The sequence below is a fragment of the Pinus tabuliformis genome, chromosome 8 (genome assembly GCF_031772625.1).
Source record: "Pinus tabuliformis cultivar Carrire ecotype Pingquan chromosome 8, CPIR1, whole genome shotgun sequence".
NCBI lineage: Eukaryota > Viridiplantae > Streptophyta > Pinopsida > Pinales > Pinaceae > Pinus > Pinus tabuliformis.
In genome coordinates this window covers 889,874,846-889,878,393 of record NC_142294.1, presented here as the reverse complement: position 1 = coordinate 889,878,393, position 3,548 = coordinate 889,874,846, and the positions used below count along the sequence as shown (strand labels likewise).

Genomic DNA, 3,548 nt, shown 5'->3' with positions numbered 1-3,548 from the left:
TGTTGTATAAAATAATATGTGAGGATGGTGTTCTATCTATATCCAAACTGGAAACCATGTTCGCCTTACCAAGACCAATTCCTACCTGATATCTCTCACTTTTCACGATTCTAAACTCTCCCACTGAGAATTGACCCTGCATCCACAAGTACAATACCCATCCATCCATATAAATACATACCTTCACAATCAAATTCTCATACTCGTTTCTTTCTCAACCTTCTATAGTGCTACCGCTTAACATCAATTCTCCTTGCCCCTCCATTTTTAGTGTCTTGAAACGCCCATGGCTAAGCTTCATCATCAGCACTGTAAATCAGCCCTCCTCCTCCTAATATTTTGGGCCTTACCTGCCGTTGCACTAAGCTTAGACCTTGGAGTTGTTAATGAAATAGTGGGTGGTCAGACCCTAGGAAATGGAGAGTTTAAAGCACCGGGTTTTTATAGCGGAGAGTCTAAAGCACCGGGTTTTTATAGTGATCAACTTAGAGTGGGTTTCTACCGTTGGAGTTGTCCAGGTGCAGAATCCATTGTGTTTGAGGCAGTGCGAAATGCATACATGAAAAACAGTGGAGTAGCTCCTGGACTCATTCGAATGCATTTCCATGATTGTTTCGTCAGGGTAAGGCGCAATACTTATTAATCCATCATACCATACGTAAATTTATCAACATTTTCTCCTGCCTCTGCTAATACTTTATCACCTATTTCTTTCAGGGATGCGATGGGTCTGTTCTCATAGACTCCACTGCCAACAACACCGCAGAGAAGGATAGTCCAGCTAACAATCCGAGTCTTCACGGATTTGATGTCATTGATGCAGCGAAATCAAGATTAGAGGAGGTCTGCCCAAACACTGTTTCTTGCGCAGACATCCTCGCATTTGCTGCCAGAGATAGCGCAAAGCTGGTAATTATATTGTCTTCTTTCGCTCACAATTTTGTTGCAAAAGTCCTGCACCACAAATACCTACAAACTAACCGGTACGCAATATTGGAAGGCCACTGATTTTCTCATAAATGTTGGCAGGCATCTCCATATGGGTATGGTCTTAGTTGGGATGTTCCGGCCGGACGGAGGGATGGAAGAATTTCACGCGCTTCAGATATCGTGGGAAACCTACCTCCCCCATTTTTCAATGTAAAGCAGCTAACCCAAATCTTTGCAGCCAAAGGTTTCTCACAGGAAGAGATGGTCATACTCTCTGGTACGTACTAATTATTGTGAATGTTTATTAACACACTCTATTGCAAACAAAGACCAGTCCCAGTGGTAATGTGGTGTTCAATGTTCACCTGTGGGTGGGTGCATGCAGGAGCACACACAATTGGCGTGTCTCACTGCTCCTCATTGGTAAGCAGGCTCTACAACTTCAACGCTACTTTTCAGACGGACCCATCTCTGGATCCTAATTATGCTAACATGCTCAAGGCACGCTGTCCCCAAGGAAGCCCCAGCAACGTGAAAACGACAGTTCCCATGCAGATTATGACGCCCAACAGCCTAGACAATGTGTACTACGACGAGCTGAAAAGGAATCGCGGTTTGTTTACCTCCGATGCAACTCTGTTGACAGATCCAAACACCAACAATGTGGTGAATGCAAACTCGGGGCGCTATAACCTGCGCAGGTGGCAGCTAAGTTTTGGTGCAGCGATGGTTAAGATGGGAAAGATCAGCGTATTAAGTGGGAATCAGGGAGAAATCCGGTACAACTGCAGGGTCATCAACATCTAATTTAAGTGCTCATAAGCTATTTGAGATCTAAAATAATTCATCTCCCTCGCTATGTTTGCTGCATAACCCCCACCATTCTTATATTCTTCTTTCACCAATAAAACACGTAGTACTCTCAGGAGTTTTAGCTGTTATTTGTTTTCCTCTTAGTTAGCTCTAAGAAGAAAGTCTTCGCATTTGATGAGTGATCATGCATGCCAGAGTTCTTTCTTGGTATTTGTTTTCCTCTTAATAAAATCTTTGTATTCGATTTTTTAAGTGAAGGGTCGATTATTGAGTAACGTGTGTTCAGTTCTGTGGCATCAGCCATCTGTTTATAAATAATTTTCCCTTATAAGATTTAGAGTTAATATTTGTGAAATGAAATGATATTTTAAGGTTTATGAAACTAAAAATAGTCTATAAGATTATTAGTTACCTATTTTTTTATTTTATTTTTACAATTCAATCCTTTTAAAATTCAAATTTATAAAATAACCTATTTTTTTTTTTTTTACAATTCAATCCTTTTAAAATTCAAATTTATAAAATAAATTCACTATAATTTTTAGATATTTAAAAGAATTAATTTTATTTTATTTGTTATTTTATATTTCTTATAAAAATAATTTACAAAATTCTTATTAAACTAATTTAAAATTCTCATTATTATATTTTTATATAATAATGTAAAAATATATTTATCTTCTTTTATTTTTATTATTATGGCAAATTTAAATAGAAAAATAACATTTTAGTTGAGACTATATTAACCTTTTTCTATCTTATTTAAATTGAGGAAAAAAATATTTTAATTACTCAGTTGATTTTTTTAAAAGGTTATTTTAAATATTTGATTAAAATATATTTATTTAAAATATCATGAGTAATTATTTATAATTTGGAAATAAATATAAAATTAGTAAATATGTATTTATCCATAGAGTAAAGCTGAAATAAGATTAAGAAAAAAAAGCTTCAATTAAGATTTATTAAATAAAATTTAATAATTGTTATAAAATATGAAAAAAAATCATGAAAAATCTTATCTCAACCCTAATTTTGATAATAACACTATTAATCTTAAATTTTACCCACTTAATTCTCATCCGTTTATCCCCTGACTTTATTGGGCTATGTTAAACTCTCAATTAATCGGTCTGATATTTCGTTTATTATTGACTTAAGGTCTTATAGTTCAGCGTCTAATTTCTTTGAAGTAACCTTTTCCCTATCAATATAAAATTTTAATTTTTACTTTTAATTTTAGTAGTAAAAATTAAATTTGTGTAATTGAGTGCTCATGTTATTTTTTTTTCCCAATAAAGTTAAAGTTTTTAATACCGATAAGCGAATATAAATTTTCACAAATACTTTTCATTCTCAATTTTTTTTTGAAAAAAATTAATTATCTATTATCTAATAAAAACTATACCATATTATATAGTGATGTGTCGTGAGGCTACGTGGTTCTCTAGATAAAACCCATTAGGTCAGGTTTCAAATCACATTGAGTATATTGTTCTGTGGCTCAAGGAGTAGACTCCCCACTAAATGGAGTTTCGGCTTTCTTAGATTAGGTCTGGCAATTATCTATCCTCGCGTTGTTAAAAAAACAAAAAAAAACTACACCAAATTAATGTATAAGACTCCTTATTTGTAAGACAAGAAACCTACCTATTTCCTCATCCTTCTTATTGAGATATTCGTTACTCTTTTCCGCTCCCACTATCATCCTGTCATCCCTGACGATTTCCTCACATTCAGTGACTTCAAACTCCACGCCTTACGCGTGCTCACAAGCTTAGTTGTCACGATCGGCCTTGCGCCCT

General features: G+C 34.8%; 1 protein-coding gene across 1 annotated transcript; it reads left to right on the top strand.

The window, feature by feature from the left end:
- The first annotated feature begins 286 nt into the window (after positions 1-286).
- LOC149238405 (peroxidase 5-like) lies at positions 287-1,737 on the top strand. Its single transcript, XM_089369553.1, has 4 exons — positions 287-622; positions 718-909; positions 1,030-1,207; positions 1,316-1,737. The coding sequence occupies exons 1-4, from the start codon at positions 287-289 to the stop codon at positions 1,735-1,737; spliced, it is 1,128 nt and encodes a 375-aa protein (XP_089225679.1).
- Positions 1,738-3,548: the final 1,811 nt, after the last annotated feature.